The following is a 16,935-nucleotide window of genomic DNA, read 5'->3' on the forward strand; positions in this document are numbered from 1 at the left end:
CGAGTTCACAATGTTTATGGAGAATTACACGACCCCCCCCCCTTCACCATTTATTGACAGAAGAAAAAGACAAAGACAACCCCCCCCCCCCCCCCCCCCCGAGCGTATGTTTTATGTTTTGACAACATCGTCTCTCACAGTCACTGATCTTATGCTTGGAATAAATCAAAGGTGCTGTCAGACTGCCATGGGAGTCAAAACCCAGACACAAAACAACGAATACCTCCCAAGTGTTTTATTTTTTTCTATTTTCATCATGCACAAAGAAACACAGTGAGTCTTCTAAAACTCAGTTTTATTATCTTCTTTTGATTCAAAGACATTAAAAGGAAAAAAAGAAGCGTAAAAACAGGCTAAAACAAGTGTCACAGGAAAAAACTCCCAGAATAACTACTGGTACAGACCTATTCATGGCTTCTGTTCAAAGTAAGAATGGCATTCAGTCCTTCATACTATACACATAGGCAGGCAGGCAGGCAGGCAGGCGCACACACACACACACACACACACACACACACATACACATACACATACACATACATACACACACACACACACACACACACACACACACACACACACCCTGCATTTTATCAATTAATTCTACCTGCAGGAGCAACCGTCTTTGCATGTCCCCTAAGTATTTGTCTTCCCACAATCACAGGGCCTCCTCCACTTCCAGATGTCTTAAGGTCCATTTTCCCTTCACAACACCCCAGAGCTGTTTGGGTCTCTCTCACATTGTGTGCAATCCAGGTTCATGTCCTCCCTTTGAACGTGTTCATGCAGGTGTAACTCCCAGAAAACTTGTGGATTTCTTCAAGTGCAACTTGTGGCATGAAGCTAAAAAAAGAAAAAAAGTGCATAAAGACCAGGCATGGAGTGTTAGACATGAAATGATTGTGGTGATAAAAACAACACATGAAAAAATGTTAAATGGCATTATTTTTTTTACCTTTTTAAAATGACAAGGGCATGCATAGTCCAGGGCAGGTAAAGGAAGGCCTTGTCAGCTCTGACTGCATCCACGGTGCTCTGGGCCACTACCTCGGGTTTGAGAGGTGGAAAGAGCTGGGGAAACCTTCAAAAGAAAATAAAGTACTTTTGAGACAAAGTGATGATCTTTCTGATAAAATCAAGGAAGCAATAATGCTAAGAAATCATTAAAGGCAACAAAGCAACAGTGTTGCAAGCTGCCAAAATGTACATTAAATATTTTGATGTTTCCAATGGCTACTACACAACAATGTTGGGGTAATCATACACCCATACAAGAACATTCTGCGTTTAAGATGCAAATCAACTAACACAGTGCAGTACTTTTAGAGAGTTCAAGGCATCAAAGTTCAGTGTCTCAACAAAGAACCATGGGAACCATGACCGCAAGGAATGTTAATAACTAACCGTTAAACGCCAATATGAATTCATGTTGTCATTTAAACAGTTAAAATAAAAGGAACACGGAGGAGTGGCTAGTCACTAAAGTGAGAATAGCTGGTCCACCTTAAAAGGGCAGCCCACCTTAAGTGAAACTGTGCTGAAGTTGTTGCTAATTTCGGGGCTAAGGTTGCAGGTGGCGAGCAAGACACGGGAGCTTGTGGCTTTTCGGCGCTTAATTCACTGAAAAATAAACGGTACACACTGCTACCTTTACAGCTAAGACGTTGCTGCTAACTTCATACTCTTCGTCACGTACCCAGCCAAATGAACTGACGCAGGGGAGAGTTACTGGGAAGCCGGCTGCATGTGTCCCCCGATAATGCATGCAACATCGTCGCAGCTAACTCTCCCTGACAGGTGAACTGGCGACTCAGTGGCTGGATTTTTCCATCTGTAAAGCTTTCACATCCTATTAATGCAAGTTAGAAACTTGGCTTCTTCCAAGTCTTTGTGCCTTCTCCTCTCGCATGTTTCCATGGATCGGGGTTCCACCTGGATTGTGATTGCGCCTGCAGCCATAGCCCTGCTTGACGCTATATAAATAAATTGAAATGAGAGTGTTTCGTGCTTAAACTGCAGCTGGCGATGAATAATGGATTCAACCTATTTGAGAATCGGTTATTGTTGCAGTTTCACAGCTTGTAGGGCACTTCAACCACAGCAACGCTGCATGCAAGGTTAACGGTAAGTGATTGTCTAATGAAGGTCGGCTATTGGTCGGAAAAAAAAATCTAAGATAGCCTTCCTACCAAGAACCAACGCCACTAGTGTGGTTAACAATAAAGAAAAACTAGAGACCACCTCCCACTTGGATCACTATAGCCGCGATGTACCAAACTTCTGGTGCCCTTGCTTGGAACACGCCCATCTTCAAACTCTGCATTCGTTTTGACCTCAAATAAACACCTGCAACGTTTCTCGACTGCTTCTTTCACTGTTGCGACGCTACCGAAGTGACAACATTTGTGTCTGTCCACCTGGCAAATCTCTCAAAACCGCTTCTGTTGCATTTCTCACTGTAGCAGGTGTCTCCAGGACCCCATTTTGCCACGATGACTCAAACACAGACTCACAAGGTGAAAGCAAGACCCCTGTCGCGGCTGGTAATTACCCCTAGCATCTTTAATTACCTGACTCTCATGCCCTGGAACATCTCTGTATTGGTGTGGAAGGGAAGAACAGTGGTGCAGCCAACGCCGGGACAGTCCAGCAGCCCCAGCGTCAAACTCTCCATGAAGGCCAGCGATGAGGCCTTGGAGGTGCAGTAGTCTATGGCCCCAGGGATGGGGGACTGGGACAGGATGGAGTTTATGCACACTACATGGCCATGCTGCAGCTCCAGCATCCGAGGCAGGAAGGCTTTTGTAGTCTGGGAGGAGAAAAAGAAAAAGGGAGAATGAAGACAAGGTGGAAGGAAGCGTGGAAATATATTTAGTGGACTAAAAAGTAGAACAGACAAGAGAATCAGGCCCACAGTGTAACCAGATCAAATTTCCATTTCCATTTAGTTGATAATTGCATTTCTGTCTGCATACGACATAGTCTTTTGATCTCCATTCAAAATCAAAATGCCACGAGTTTCAAAATCCGGCTGATGTTTCAGGGGCTGAGAGGCAATTTGGAAATACCCCACTTAACCTGCCATAATAGCGGTCGTGATTGACAAGTCTGGGGATGCCTTTTGTATATAATGCCATGGTATAATCACAGAAATAACAAGGAAAATCTGCTATGAGGAATCCCCCTACTTCTGCGTGCAAAGTGCCTCTGCAAGTCTTACCCAGAACTGTCCCATGGTGTTGATGTGTTGGGATTTCAGAAGGGCGTCGTCATCGCTGTCCATCAGACTTTTGCCGTGGACCACGGCGGCATTGTTCACCAATATCGTGACATCTCCCACCTTAGATTTAAAGAGCACGCCACGATTAGAAGAGCGCTTTCACGGGTCTTATAATATTTTCTGTCTGCTTTCAGGAGATGATACAGTTGTGCTGTGCCAGAGCTGTCAGCAATATCCCCCGCTCTTATTCAGATATTACTGTTGAGGTGTAATCTATACACCAGATGGGAGACAGAACCGCTCAGAGCCAATATACATACAGAGGAGGTAGAGAGAAATATTTCATGACGTGTTTCACCGTGTGCAAACGACATGTCTCTCTGTGCAAGTAGAAAGGTCTTCATAAATACTAAGCTAGCGTACCTTTTCTCTTACAACCTTGGCTTGCTTGTATACTTCCTCCCGATTGGCCACATCACACAGGAAATAATGGCACTCTGTTCCTGAGAGAGAAATCTCTTCTGCCGTTTCTTTGAGGCACTTTTCTGTTCGGCCCCACAGGATCACCTAGCAAAAAATAAATAAAAGAATTGTTGAAGGTTAGAGACAAACGTGAAAGGAATATTCCCGTTTGAAACTGTGCCGAGATCAGACGGAAATTAAGTGACCCATTGATTATGAGTGGAACAAAAAGGGATGTTTTTCCAGTCGGTGATCAACAAGACATTACGTAGGTTTAGCACAATTTCTTTTGGCAATGAGACCTGGTGGAACTGTGGAGGCTCTTTGAGCAGCAATGCTTTGTTCATTTAGAGAACAGGGAGGTAATTTTCACTCCAACAAATAGTTTTCGAGCAAGATTAAAGGCCCGGGGGTTGCTGTATGAATGAATTGTCTCTTCATCCACCCGGGGTCTAAAGGAAGGCTGGTCATTTGAGCAGGGAACATGGGGTTGGATGGAGGTGGGGGACTAGTGATTGGGCAATTAGATCTGTCAGTCTTTGGGGTCAGGGAAAGGTAATGAAATCAGGGGGTGAGCCCTCCTCATCTCTCAAACACAAATTCTCAAAGAGATTACACGGCCTGTTGGGCAGATGAGCGCCGTCATTTCTGGTCAGGGAGCCTGAAAACAGTGCGTGTGTGAAGTGCTGAGGACGCCAGTGTGGGATTTGGCTGGTCGCCCGTGACCAAGGTTAATATTTGAGCAAAAAGTCGTCTGGAAAGTGATCTTGTGTATGTGGTCGACTACATGCATGTATGCACACAAACACACACGTATAAGAGAGCGTGCCACTTGCAAGGGTTCAGTAGATGATTACGCGTCATCTTTTGCAGGACAATTTAAGATCAACATTTTTTCGCAATGACATGGTATTAATTTGCACATCAATGCTCCTTAAAAATCACCAAATTCCTGTTGCTATTTCTTTAAATACCGACACTGAAAAGTTCCGGGGAATCAAAGATCACAGTCTGAAATGTGTTCTTTATTCCTTTATCAGATCCGAAGCAATAAGGGTTTGGCCCCCTCTGAGAGCCGCCGCTGTTTGAGTTACTTTTGATTGTTTTTTGTTTGCTTCATTTGCAAGCCCATTTGAGTAATCAGTGAAGGCAGACAGGTCTTGATAAATAACTGAAAGCTTTTAATGGGATTTGAGCCTTACAAACAAAGCTGACAGCTCTCATTAAAAGCCAGCACTCAAACTGTGCTCTCCTGTTAAAATGTTATTTAATTAATTAGGTTTATCACCAGTCACAACACACATGGCCCTCAGAACAAACAAGCGTTGGCCAAATTGCGATTTGGATTGAAACAGTAAGAAAACAAGTTTTTTTTTTGTTTTATTGACCTTGCAAAAGCCCCCTTCACTCTCAGTGATACACGAGTGATTGTTCTAACTGGGCGTGCCTTAATAACAGGACTTAATGTCAACACGCGCTGCAAGTAAAAGCACTCTAATCGACGAATTAATAAGCTTGAAACAAGACCTTAAGAGAGTGAGAGAGAGAGCGCAGATGCCAGTCACGGCTGGCTGGGGGTGTACGTCTCTGTGTCCCCAGTAGCTCCAGCTGGATTACAGTGATACTCTATCTCTCAGGTCTGAATGTATGGGTGGGTATGAACCCTCCTTTTCACACCCATTGTATTGGGCAGCGGAGAGGCAGCACACAGAGGGGGCAGCAGGAGTTCAGGAGGCAGTCGCCTGCCGCTGTCTAATTACTGCGGAGACAGCAAGGTCAGTTGCGGGGCAATACCCAGCTGGGAGCGGTGTGCTTCCCGCCTCCAGCACAACACCCACCCACCCACCCACACCCACACCCACACACACACACACAAACCTGTCGCCAGTGCCACGGTTCGGTTCATCTTCCTCGCAGTGATCTCTTTATGTTGTGTTTGTAACCACATAAACATCTATGTTTTTTTTTATTTGAAAACCCTTTCTTCTGAGTTGTTGCCATGGTACTAAAAAATACTTAGAAACGGGGCTTTGAAGAAATATGCTGTTCAGACGTTAACTATCTACAGGCATTGTTCTGAAAGCCCTCTCGCGGCACTCTGAACTTGGATGCCGTGTTTGAAAATGCTTTGGTCTGCTTTATTGTTTCAGAGCTGCGTTCTGCAACGCTCCCCCCCGCTAACAGCACAAAAGACGACCTGGCTCCCCGGGTCTCCATCTCGCCGGATTGTTTCCTCAACGTTGTAGTTGGTCTACCTCGCACCGTGAAAACACCAAAGCCAGAACAGAGGGGAAAGGAAATTCCGGCTGCCAAATCACAAAGGGGCTCAAACTGGGGTGAGCGCGAGTTCGCAGAGGTTAGCCCTATTCATAATTACCCTCTTATTTCCTTTTAGCATCTCTTTAGGCGGGGAGTAATTGTCATACACATTACCACAGGTGTTGTTTTCAATACCTTCACACCTAGATAATACCCAACAATGGGGTGCTGAAAAGCATGGTAACATCCTTTGTTGTGCAGCTGCAAAGTAAAGCTTTTAAAAACCCTCTGGTTTCTCCTTGCTCCTTCCCCAAGGAGATGGCAATGAAAGACGGAAGGAGGCAGTTAGTGTTTCATTGAGCTTTTAGCAATGTTTTCAAGCTGCTTAAATTGCGCCTTAAGAGAACATCGGAAGTGTGAAGCTTGTGTCACACATGTACGGATAATTACGACCCACAGCTTTGAGCTGGGCGGCTCAATGCCTTCTCCAGGGGAAATTACCGCCACTTTCTTCTTTGCGTAATGACTCCCCCCCCATCTGAGGTGATCAAAAATAGAGCTACTCTGTATTAACACATTACTGCTAAAAGGGACACCAGCGGCTCATCAGGCACTCAGCTGTGTAATGCTCACCCACTGGATTGGTAGACAAACCGTAGTTGGAAATGATGATGGGAACAGAGCCTGACCTGCAGTGATGGGGAACTGTCTATGTAGCCACTGGAGCGTTTCGGGCCCAAGGGACGGCTCCTTGTTATGGGGGCGAGAGATGGGGAGAGTGGGGACGAGATGGGAGGGTGCAAGGCTTTGACAAGTGGGGTGATTCTCTGAAATTGGCAGGACAGATTGAATTACTTTTAAACTGAAATTCCAGTGAGAATATTGATCAGAAATGTGAGGGTTTGCAAACATGGCCTCCAACGGATCAGTCTAACACAGCAGTGTAATCTGATAACTTTTGAATGTGGTTGAGTAACAAAATCCGTACTTTTAAGGGGGCTAACTAAATTATGTCTGTCCAACCCAATGCCGATTCACGTTAAATCAATCGGTGCCAGATTTCAGTACCTGAGAGAGTATCTGGGAGAGAGAGTATGAGCTGTAGCTGAGTACGGTTACACTTTTCAAAATTTGACGCAGGCAGCGCTCACTGTGATATTTGAAATGCGTAATGCAAAGCTGGCCAGGATAATGTCGTGGTGACAGACTATCAAACTGGAGGTTGCCGGGGCATGTTTTGGAGGGGAGAGGGCAAAAAGAGGGGTTACATTTTGTGTGGTGTGTTAAATGTTCTAAATAAATAACAATGTTGAAATTGGGAGGTTTACAACTGAATTATTTTTTGTTGTTATTGCAGAGTTTAGTACCAAAAAATGATAGCGTTGGTTACCCAACCCTACCTTTGGGTCCCTATACTTAACTAAGGTTTGGGTCCATGTTTACTTCCTGTTAGCTTTTGTCATACACATACACTAGAGCAGAAAATAAACTGGGTCACATCTTTAGGTTTAGAACTATGAAACTGTTGATTCTATTCTAAGCAATGATGGAAACATGGGTAAGAGCACGCACACTTCAACTTCACATCCAGCTGGAAAAATCAATGATGAATCATTACTTCAGTCTCAGTCAGTAAACATGATCATCAGGTGTCTGACCCATTAACTCTGTTGTTTAATGACAGTGCATTTCAGTTACTGTATCAGACCTTTGTTTAGACTAATCCAAGTTAACGTACTCTGTTCCGCTCTAACCCTTTTTGTTAGCTTGTCGACACTCATTTACTTTTGCAATACACTCCATAAAAAGGCAAATCGTGTCCTCACGCTACGCTTGAAAACAAAACCTAATCTGGCTTTTATTAGAAGCATTATGTGGCCTTTTCTGGTGTTGTGATATGTTGCCAGATGTTACGTCGAAAAATGGCAAGAAGCTGTAATAGGGTCAAAGCAGGGCTGTTATTATTTGTACGACTTTGAAGCAGTTTCAGTGAGACTTTGTGCAAGTGCTCCCCCCCCCACACACACACAGTCAAAGCATTTAACACACAGCCTACATCTTTGGATAATACACTTCCAGATATGTCAGTCATACCAGAATCACCCAGACCTTTAGCGGGATGAATGTCAGCCCACCACTGCACTTAATCACATCAATCAGCCAAACGGGCTGCCCGGACCTGCCCTCTGGTTGACCCAAGCTGTTGTGCAATACTTGAACCAAAATTGAGGGCATGTGTCTTCGGTCCCACTGGACCAACTGGGCCACTTAGGAGGTTATGATCCCCGCTGTCATAGAACATTGGAACAACAACGCACATGGGGCAAGGTGGACAGGACTGCTACCTGGCAAGGGGGAGGAGGGGCGGGGGGCATTCAGGGGGGGGGCATTCAGGCTACTACTGGATTTGACACTAAATGAAAAAAGCATGCCTTACCAAAACAAACAAACGTGCGTGCAAAAATAATTCGAATAGTTCACTCGAGTGGAAGGAGCAACGCGGGCGCAACAAGTTGTCTCGCGGTGAGATGAAGTTACCTTTCTGGCCCCCTGCTTGGCAAACTCTTTAGCCAGGTGACGCCCGATGCCTCGTCCCCCACCGGTGATCAATACCACCTCCTTGGTCAGTTCCTTCCTTCTGCCTGGCAACAGCGAAAACAAACTTGCTCGGACCACATAGTAGAGCATTTGAACCGGGAAGAGGCACATGCGACACGCGCTCCTCAAATCCATGTCGAAGAGTGCTCGCGGGGCAGCCGATTAGCGGGGCTGTAATGTTGACGCTGCAGGTTTTTACGTGCACGTATCCTCCAACAGCGACTCGCGAGCTCCTGCAAGTTTATCCGCATGCAAAAACAATCTCGTCTGCAGCCTCAGAAACAGTTGCATGAGTAATCCTCAGGCGGAGGCATATTTAAAAGAGCAGAAGTGTGTGACTTAGAGGAGCTCTGACATGATAGTCGACGTGCATCACGCTCTCGATATGAGTGAGCGATCAGTCATTGCGCCTGTCAACCACTGGTAGAGTCACCAGAAGCAAGTCCAGGCGACGCTCCGCGGTGTGCGCTACTGAAACCGCTGGGCTTTAGTGTTGTGTTCCAGTCCTGTCCTGCCCTATATATATATTACCGCCTCTGCCCTGGCTCCGGTACTTCCATTAGTGAAAGGACCTGGATGAATTTAAAGGGGAGGTTTGTATGGGCATTAATCCTGATTGACATGTTAAGTGGGGATGAATATTTTTTTGCCCCAGAGCCCGTCTGCCCTGAGTGGTTGCGTACTTGTTTCTTCCCCACCCCCTTCAGGTGTCTAGTCTACAGAGGTGGTGCTCAATTTGTGACGCGCCCCCCCCCAGTGGTCGCTCTGCTGCGTCCCAGGTGGGTGCCCAATCTTGTTTGGAAAAGCTTTTACTCTATTAACTTAACCTCGTCGCGTGACGTGCCGAATAACAATGTTTTAATCACAGGCTGCACTGACAGTTATAAGTCGATGGCAAGATCAACAACCAAACCATTGTTATGTAAGAGTTCCAGATGGGAGAAGTATTTGGTCAAGGGCTTCTTAAAAAAGACTAAGGTCAACTAATCCTTACTCAAGCCCCCCTATTAATTAAGTGAAACAAATCAGCAAACAAACAATGAATCAGCTAAACACTAAACAAACACACAAACCCTCCCAAATAAGTAACCCAAATAGGCATATAGATAGACAAAGAGACAGATAGATATATAGATAGATACATTATGTTTCAAGATATACAATAACTAGAAAATGTTTGATTTTGACCTTTACATTTGTCAATCTGGGCTGTAATCTCATAATGACAAGTATAGGCCTATAGTATCTGCTGTTGAGCCAGTTACTGATATCTGCTCTCTCCAGCCTTAATATTCTTATCAGAGGTTCCAATTCCATTCATTCCTTCCCCATAGCGATTCTGATACTCGAACTATCGTGCATCTGCCAATGCTGAGTACCGAACTAATAACAATTTGGTAAAAACTCTATAATATATATAATTTAAGCCTATGTATGTGATATCATTGCTATCACTGTTGTATGACCCGGTTTAGGTTAAACCCTTTATGAAACGTGAACAAATGCAAAGAATGATGGATTGTTATCTAGTTTGACGGATACACAGTAACAACAACAGCCCATATCACTCGCTCGGTAGAATATCCAATCCAGCATTTTTGGCTGTATTGGAGGAATTTCCCATACTGGTACCGGTATCGGAGCAACTGTAATTTTGATGCTGACTAACACATTGTATAGCCTCATAATACACGTAAACGTGAAGTCGAGGTGATTCACTGAATCAAGCACTCACATTATGAATAAGAGAATTTATCATATGCCACTTTCCATTCCCTACATTTGTAGCGGTCTCCATCGGTTGTTTGAACCCAATTTGTTGTGGTTGGTATTTTTTTGAAGCGCACTACATCTTTCCGTGTGTGACAGTGCAATTTGGTAAAAATAGGTCAGCCGAGTCTCAGAAGCTTGGCGGGGTGACAGACAGAAAACTGCATGAATACCTCCTAAACTAATCATCTGAATTCACGAGCCCCAGACAAGATTCCAGTCTGTGATTTTTGGCCCTGGCACTGTGATTTTTACTGGGTATCGCTGAATGCAGGGCTTTTTTAGCAATTGGGATGGGTTTTAAGAGCAGCCTCACAATGGTTGCTTTGTGCTGGGCTCAGCTACTTAGGGAAGGCAGAGAGGCTCTCGGGGGCTGCTAAAAACACTCCAAGACAACACGACTCCAGATGCTGTCTTCCTTTTGGACATTTTCTGAGATTTACAAAATCGTGAAACCCAAAGTCAACTTGCACTTGAAGCATATAGGCCTACCAAAGTATTCCCAGCTGAAATTGAATATAAGGTAGAGGATTTGCAAAAACAGGAATAAAAGTCTGAAGATATACATTACAGTGAGTGTCAAATGCGTTTAGGCTGCTTGCAGAATGCAAATAAAATGTAAATAGTGTGTCATTCAGAAGGCACTGATTATTTATACTCATGCTATCACTGCCATCTACAGATCAGCTGGGAAAGTTCAGATAAGGGTGTCAGCACTCACTGGGAGCGTCTCCGAACATTTTCTTGCCTTAGATACCAGACAATGAAAATGCCAGGTGCAGCTGTAAGCAGCTGAGCTTTCCTCAACACCAGGGGCAAGAAATGAAGAAAGAAAGCGACCCTCAGATATCTGAGAAAGTATTGCCTGGGATCGGAAGGCAACTTAATGGGTACGATGGAAATATGAGCAATTACAAAAGTGCTCTATTAACATAAACATATTGAGACAACCCGGTTTCTTTGGGAAACATGCATACTTTGACTACACAGCCATAAAATATAAAGAGTATCATTATTTTGTCCTGTGTAACAGCCAGCCAAACGTCATCAAGTGAAACCAAGGTCAAAATGCACTGCACGCAGATGTGGGAGGGGCAGAAAGAGGCTGAAAGCAGGTAGATAAAGCATTTACTCCTAATGACTTACCTTCAGCGGAGTAGACTAGCAACACCATGGACATCGGCACGGCAATTTTAATAATTGGCTTCGCTGCTCTCGCTGCAGCCTTCCTCCTTCTGGTAATTGGACTTGTGTACTCTGAGCTGATGGATTCAGACATTCCTCGTGGGGTTGCAAATAGTGGGAAACTGCACATGGTTCATGGCTTGTTTGTTGGCATAGCAATTGTGGTGAGTATCTTGCAGCATCTGTGTTTGTGCTTATTATTTTATGTCCCCTTCATGTTCCGCGTGTGTTCCGATTAACCTTTTTTGATTATTAAATTCGCTTGTACCTTAGTGTACTGTAACGGATAATGCATCTGCTTGTGCAAGAGAAAAGAAGAAAGAAACTCTTTCAGGCCCTTGTCAAAGATGGCTGTCCTTTCTTTGTCCTCCAGCAACTGATAAAGCGTAGATCAGAGGACTTTTAGATAAGAAATCAAGCCGTACGAAAGTGTAAAAAGAGGCAAGGTCATGTGCTCCACTTCTTTGATGTTGTCATAGTAAATATGGTCTCACAGAGAGAATAACTTTCCCCTTGACTTTACCTATCAAAAACACTTTTTTTTGTTTTTGTTTGAAACATTGTCTGTGGTTTCTCCCCTCAAAGGGCCGGATCCTTCATCGCCTGAGTATTTGTCATCAGGTCAGCTTCATTCGGTGGTTTGTGGCCTGTTTCCTGACTCGCTTGAATCCGGTTCCAGCGGGCCTGCGAGTGAAGGACCTGATGTTCTCTGAGGTCCCAGTGCGACTCTATGAACCCACCACTATGTGTGACGGCTTGAGAAGAGGTCTAGTGTATTTCCATGGAGGAGGATGGGTGTTGGGCAATATAGGTAGGCTATACAAAGTTCACATCATTTATTAAAGTAAAAGTAGAATTGACAGTACATAAGTATCATTTGACCATATAAATGAGAGATTCATATATTCACATACTGTACATGGTTGAGGAGTTTGACTCGGAGATATAAAATGACCATAAATAGCATCAGAAGACTTTAATAGCAAGTTCCTCTCCTCTGTATGAATTTTGGCCTGGACAGGTCTTCCCTTTATTTTAGATTTGGCTCAAGGACTGAGCTTTAAAATTATGTTTATATTTCTGTGAAAAAAAAGGGGAAAGAAAGATGGGTGGAGTGTGCAGTCTCTTCCCCAAACGTCTGGGGTTTGTCTTTTTTTTATCATGTGTATTATGTCCTGGTGGTCCTGAAGTCTGGCTGTTTTTATATGTCGTTGGGCAGTTTGATCTTTAACAATTCACCACAATTTTTAAGATCCCCGTATTTATAAACATTAGGTAACTGCAAAAAAAATACATAAATGGTGCAATATGTAATGCCTAGCCACATGCTCCAAAGACATAGGGGGAAGCGTTTCACCTCTACTGGGTCCATACAATCTAAATGTACAGTCAGGGCAGTAGGGCAAAAATATGCAAAATTCAACCAAACTGCTATCTTTTAATCTTCACATATGGTGTCCGCCTCTAGTTCTGTAAGCCAGCTGTATGTTTCTGCCACTAACCGGGGACTCTACAGTCCAGGTTCTTTTTGATAGTTTGTTCATTCGATTGCATCCAAAGTGGCTGAAACAAGAAAACAACCAGCACCTTCGTCTCATCGTCCCTGTGTACAGGAGACCACCCCGCCGCAAGGTGGACAGACGCCCAGTCAGCAGCCGCGATGGCTCTCTGGTGCAAGTCACTTTCTAGTTTCTGCTACTTCGGATTCAATTCAATAAACAAACTATCAAAACACATGGAGGGCTTTTCCAGCAACCTGGATGGGTGTATTATTGATCAGCCCTTGTGGCAGCTCTACTTCTTCATCCTCTGGACTGAGGGCAGACTGGACCCTACAGAGACTCACCTTTGCTTCTTGAGGAACAAGTGGTTTTACAAGACAGGACGGGCCAGGGCTCGCTGGTTAGCATGCTTATATCTGTTCTGCACCACATTACATAGACATGTTGACATAACGTCAACCTCTTCACATGCAGTTGATAATGTAAGTACATTTTTAAAATGTTATAAACTAAAGTTCTGGTTGATCTTAACACCTTTAAATTAACTACAAAAGTGTTGTAATTTCCAACAGTATCATCATAATGTGCTTTCTGAATACACAAAAGGATATGAGTGTAGGTGGAGAGAGAAACAGAGGCTGTCATGTTGTGTCTGCAGTGCTTGGTCGCTTCATATAAGAGACCCCGACAAATCTTCTGCTAACTGTGATGCCCTGCTAATCCTGAACAGATTCCGTTGATGAAGTCTGTCGGCACATCGCCAAGGAGTCAGACACCACTGTGGTTTCTGTTGGGTACCTACACTTTTGAATGCACACAAATATCCCAAACTAGTTTTGACTTCCAAAGAGCCAGAATTTGACATATCGTCCCTCCGTCTTCCATCTCAGGTACCGATTAGCCCCTGAGCACAGGTACCCTGCCCAGCTGGACGACTGTGAGACAGCACTGTGTCACTTCCTGTCTGTGGCTGAGGCAGAGTTTAGCGTGGACTCTGACAGAGTGGCAGTCGGAGGGGACAGCACTGGGGCCAACCTGGCAGCAGCGCTGTGCCAAAGGCTGGCGAGGACAGAGGTCGGACATCTGCCATTCCCCTGCGCTCAGGTCCTCATCTACCCAGCACTGCAGATGGCGGATTTCAACCTGCCCTCATACCAGCAAAATCATGCTGTGCCCATATTGTTTCGTGGCCGTATGGCGTTCTACTTCCTTCAATACCTCAGTGGGGACATGTCTTTGTGCCAGGACTTGTTGGAAGGAATCCATGTCCCCACTGAGCTTAAGCCACGCTATAAGGAGTGGCTCTCCCCTTCCAACCTTCCCCCCGAGTTCCTCGTGCGGGGTTACAGTGAGTGCCCAACCGTGGATTATGATGGGGAAGTGTATCACGCTATCAAAGCTGGTTTGGAACATGAGGTCTCACCTTTACTGGCGGACGATGCACTTATTCAGAAAACACCTCCCACATTCATCCTCACCTGCGAGTATGACGTCCTGAGGGATGATGGGATTCTTTACAGGAAACGACTGCTGGACTTGAGAAAGGATGTCAAGTGGCGACATGTGGTGGATGGTTTTCACGGCATGATTGTTTTTTTCAACCAGGGCTGGCTCACCTTTCCCTCTGCAGTGCAGGTTGTGGATAGTGTCGTTGACTACATGAGAACTCTGTGAAGATCATGATCATGCCATGTACTTTATTCTGCTTTACATTTTGTTTTACATTTAAAATAAAATTTGCCTAAAGTGACAGAGTTTTCTCCTTAATTTTAAAAGTATATAGTACACATAGGACACACACACACACACAAATCAATAGACAAAACCTGTTTCATTCCAAAAATGAAAATTAGCCTGCGGTCACAGAGTCTGGAAACAATTTCTGGCACCATTTTAACAATGCAGAGTATACTGCTAAAATGTCAATTCCATGCCCCAGTCTTAAGGACTGTATCTCCTTTTAACACAGATGTAAGATATCTCCCATTTGCTTCTAGGATACTCTGCTTCCCTTCCCTTGCAGTGTTTGCTGTATCCATAGCAACCGAGCTCTTCTATTTCCCCTCTACTGCCTTTGCCATTATGGGACCAGGTGAAAGCACCTACATGCTATCTGTTTTAGCTAACCATGTTCTAACAGGACTTCATGGTTCCCCGGTAAGGTGCGTTTGACACCAGGTAAAGCATGTACCAAACAGGCACGGCAAAGGATCAATGGGCCCAACCCGGCTGGAGGATAGAGCAGAAGTATTCAAACAAAGTGCTTTTAGGCAACTGGGCGGAAGAAAGACTTCAGGTAGGCCTTTTGTCTGCTTATTGTCTATTTCGTGTCAAAATAAGATGTTCTGATTCAAGCATACATCTTCAATTGAATGTGAGAACACAGATTATCTAAAGCCTTTTCTTCCAGTGGCAGCCTGCCAAGGGTTTTGTAGCACCTTGGTTGGTAGTCGAATCCATAGCAAAGTGATTAGGCAGCCTCAGTTCAGCTACCTCAGCACAGCCTCCTGGTGGGAGAGGCCAGAGCTGGAGACTAATTGCATCGACGTGAGGTTCGGCCACGGGCTGCTGGTTCAGGATCCGAGAGGAGAAATGACTTTAGAAACACTGTACAACAGTGTGGATCGAATGTGAAGGGTGAGCTTTTGCTGATCATTGCACTGGGCTCATTGCTCAAGTCCCTGTATACACTTGCTCAAGTCCGTGTATACACCCCCCCCACACTCCTGTTTGCCATGTCTGTTTATTATGTCCGACGCAGTTCACTCGGGAGCCACAGACAGCCAACAGCACCAGTCGTGTAGACCACCGGCTCCACTGGGACTTCAAGCCAGACATCTCTGAGAGAAGATCTGCCCTGCTGAGAGCTGAGGTCAACCTTTTAACTGCTCATTCACGGCATTAACACCAATTGAATGCCTGTCACGACCCTGCAAGTCATGGCTTTCTTCTCTAGATTGTGGCCACTTCTGCATAATATTGACAGCCAAGATAAAGGCTTGTGATAAAACTCTTTATGAAAGCAAGTTTCTGGTCGGATTCAGCAGTCATGAAAAATGTGTAAAATCATCAGTCCTACTGGGCACTTAAAAGGCTAGTTAGAGTAATATTCTGCTGTCACATGTTAAACCTCTTGAGGATTATTGTTAAAGAGCAGGTCATGCCCTTCATATCTTAATCCAGTGAAGGCCAATATATGCAGGCTGTGTTGAGACTAATGTGCATTGTCTTCCAGGGGCTTCCATCCAAGCTGCTATTTGCCCACAATGGCCCACCATCCTCTCATTACTTGGTCACGCACTATGAAGAGAGCTACCCGCGTAAGCAGACCAACACCCGACCCTGGCGTCCGGACAGCTTGACAAGGCAGCTTCAGAGGTCTGAACGGCCAATTTCCGGTAATTATCATATGGTGTTATTATACATGGCGAATTGCATATCAAACCATCCCGGCACCAGCGCAGAGTAAACATACTTCAGAGTATTTCATTTTGTATGGACATAACACATCAGCAGTTGTGCTCATGAATATTTAAATGTGGGTGGCCCCAAATGCCTTTTATTGTTCCAAATCAGTCACCAGTGTAATTAATGGTTGCAGTAACATGACCGTTAACTTTCTCTTCTGTGTGCCTTTATAGCCCTTCCAACCAGCTCTGGCCCGCTGCAGTACACAGAGCATTTGCTTTTGGAAAAGCAGCAGTCACTCCTCCCATCACTGACAGTGTACAGGTCAGCATACCAGAGGCACCCACTTAGCGCCTTCTGCCAGAGCCGCCTTGCCAGGGCTCCGCGGATGCTCTCCAGCCACCTCCATGCAGCCAATCACACCAACAAGGACCTGGATCTGAGGCGGCGCTCGCTACTACAAATCCCAGATCACTGTTTGAGTCAACTTCCACAATCACAACAGGCCTAGAGACAACAATGTGGCTCATG

General features: G+C 44.9%; 3 protein-coding genes across 3 annotated transcripts; 2 read left to right on the top strand and 1 right to left on the bottom strand.

Annotated features, from left to right (window-relative positions):
• Positions 1 to 205: 205 nt before the first annotated feature.
• Positions 206 to 9,050, bottom strand: dhrs3b (dehydrogenase/reductase (SDR family) member 3b). Its single transcript, XM_031871655.1, has 6 exons — positions 8,480 to 9,050; positions 3,644 to 3,787; positions 3,221 to 3,340; positions 2,571 to 2,809; positions 956 to 1,081; positions 206 to 843 (listed from the first exon to the last, which is right to left on the bottom strand). Exons 1-6 carry the CDS (start codon positions 8,672 to 8,674, stop codon positions 759 to 761), a joined length of 909 nt encoding a protein of 302 aa, XP_031727515.1. The 5' UTR covers positions 8,675 to 9,050; the 3' UTR covers positions 206 to 758.
• A 2,427-nt stretch (positions 9,051 to 11,477) lies between these two features.
• Positions 11,478 to 14,670, top strand: aadacl4 (arylacetamide deacetylase-like 4). Its single transcript, XM_031871806.1, has 4 exons — positions 11,478 to 11,658; positions 12,080 to 12,305; positions 13,727 to 13,790; positions 13,887 to 14,670. The coding sequence occupies exons 1-4, from the start codon at positions 11,482 to 11,484 to the stop codon at positions 14,668 to 14,670; spliced, it is 1,251 nt and encodes a 416-aa protein (XP_031727666.1). The 5' UTR covers positions 11,478 to 11,481.
• A 511-nt stretch (positions 14,671 to 15,181) lies between these two features.
• On the top strand, positions 15,182 to 16,928 carry cfap107 (cilia and flagella associated protein 107). Its single transcript, XM_031871658.1, has 4 exons — positions 15,182 to 15,292; positions 15,758 to 15,868; positions 16,232 to 16,394; positions 16,638 to 16,928. Exons 1-4 carry the CDS (start codon positions 15,182 to 15,184, stop codon positions 16,913 to 16,915), a joined length of 663 nt encoding a protein of 220 aa, XP_031727518.1. The 3' UTR covers positions 16,916 to 16,928.
• The last annotated feature ends 7 nt before the right edge of the window (positions 16,929 to 16,935 follow it).

This window comes from Anarrhichthys ocellatus, unplaced genomic scaffold, assembly GCF_004355925.1.
Source record: "Anarrhichthys ocellatus isolate YVR2014 unplaced genomic scaffold, GSC_Weel_1.0 scaffold60, whole genome shotgun sequence".
Lineage (NCBI taxonomy): Eukaryota > Metazoa > Chordata > Actinopteri > Perciformes > Anarhichadidae > Anarrhichthys > Anarrhichthys ocellatus.